The 1817-nt window shown below is 40.7% G+C and overlaps 1 protein-coding gene across 1 annotated transcript; it reads right to left on the bottom strand.

Moving 5' to 3' along the window:
• Nucleotides 1-264: 264 nt before the first annotated feature.
• On the bottom strand, nucleotides 265-1817 carry LOC140794042 (gibberellin 2-beta-dioxygenase 6-like). Its single transcript, XM_073145851.1, has 3 exons — nucleotides 1238-1817; nucleotides 669-990; nucleotides 265-569 (listed from the first exon to the last, which is right to left on the bottom strand). Exons 1-3 carry the CDS (start codon nucleotides 1687-1689, stop codon nucleotides 339-341), a joined length of 1005 nt encoding a protein of 334 aa, XP_073001952.1. The 5' UTR covers nucleotides 1690-1817; the 3' UTR covers nucleotides 265-338.

Here is a 1817-nt window from a genome sequence, read left to right as displayed (position 1 = left end):
TAAAACGTTGAGATAAGATAGTGTTTGAACGTGATATTTGAAATAACGGATAGAAATAATCCAATTAATTTTATTAGCTTTTCTCTAATTTAATATAAATAGATATTTAATACTCTTTATTTTTTTGGAGAAAGAAAAACAGGTAAAAAAATTATATATAATTTATTTTACCAAGAGCAAATTAGCCATTTCGTAGAGTTATCTGAAAAAATTATCCCAACCAAAATATAGAATAAAGAGTTTTAAATAAGAGAGTCTATTCTATTTTTCGAATTCTAAAATTTTATTTCAGTATTTGGCATGATTTTTTATAAAAAATATAGGAGATTTTCCTTTCTCTATAGAAGAAATCTTGGGAGGCCTATCTTCTGTCCAGTTTTCTTCACATCGTCCTGCACTTGCTTCCTGAATTCCCCAAAGGTGAAGGTCTTGTACAGAGATGGTTTCTTCCAACTCCCTATGGTGGAGTCATACGATGGGCAGAGGAAATAGGCAATCGAGTACCTCTCCTTCTTCCCATTTGCCATCACCTTGTGCTCCGCGCTCTTGTAAATGCCGTTGCTCCATGCCTGTGCAAAGGTTCGATCCAACGCTTGCATATCAAATGTCATTGCTCTAAAATTTTCTACTTTGTTTATTATTCTTAACTATTGTTCTTTTTTTTTTACCTGAAAGAGGTCTCCTATGTTGACAATAAGAGCATCAGGATTGGGCTTGACTGATACCCATCTGGAGTCCTTCATCAGTTGCAGTCCCCCAACCTGATCCTGATGCAGGACGGTGAGGAAGTCGCTGTCGGTGTGCGGCACGAGGCCGAAGGTTTGCGGCGAGAGTTGACACGGAGGGTAGTGATTGAACCGAAGGAAGCATGTCTTCTCGTTGCAGTTCTCCGGGAAGCTATGGCCGGAGAAACCCAAGTTCTTGGCTAGCACCTCTGCTAGTTTCCGGGCAACCTTAGACATTGCCACCGCAAGCTTCTCCATCACGTCCCTGGTGACAACTAGAAAAAGTTCAGTTGAATATTTGATGCTTGAATTCAAATGAGCTATATTGACCTCTCGAACTTTTGACATATTTAACCTAGCTCCTTGACTAATGAATATCTCTAAAATACATCTGTTTCGTTAGTTGTCTCGTTAATTACTCTTATTTTAAAAGAAAGAAAAAGAGTTTAAGTTAAGTAGAAAGACTAATGATTTAATAGCTATAGTTTAATAGGTCAAGCAAAGTAGTATACCTCAGATAAGTGAATTCTTCGTAGCTACATTCCTCATCAGAAATCTTTGCGAGAGGGACATGAAACGCCTCTGACCATGAGAAGTTCTTCGCCGCCATTGCCGTCGCAGTTCCCCAACTGTAGGAGTCATTCAAGAGCTTGGAGCTAACTTTCCTCTCAAATGGCAAGCCAAAGAGTTTCACTTGCTCTCTCCTCATCTCCTCCAAGAGCTGAAGGCTAATCCCATGGTTCACCACTTGGAAGAATCCCCACTCAGATGAAGCCTTGGCTATCTCCTCCACACATGCCCCCCTCTCCTCCGCACTGCCACTGCTTAGATGGCTTAAGTCTATCAATGGAAGCTCACATTCTTGTGGCACTTCGCCACCTCGCTCATGGGAGCTTAGTGGTGTAAGCAATGCTCGGTAGCTCTTTGCCAAGGGTGGGTCGGATAAGCTATTCGACGCTGGCATTGGTGCGAATAAGTTACAGTACGTAAACAAGAGTGTGAATTTAGAGCCAAGTTCTTCATGGGTGGAGACTGGAGAGGTTTAATTTATAAACTTAGCATGGGTTAAGAAAACTATACTTCATTCGGCTT

This window comes from Typha latifolia, chromosome 8 (assembly GCF_019914945.1).
Source record: "Typha latifolia isolate L0001 chromosome 8, TyphaL0001v2, whole genome shotgun sequence".
In the NCBI taxonomy this organism is placed as follows: Eukaryota; Viridiplantae; Streptophyta; class Magnoliopsida; order Poales; family Typhaceae; genus Typha; species Typha latifolia.
Note: the sequence above shows the minus strand (reverse complement) of the source record. Positions and strands in the feature narration are given on the sequence as shown.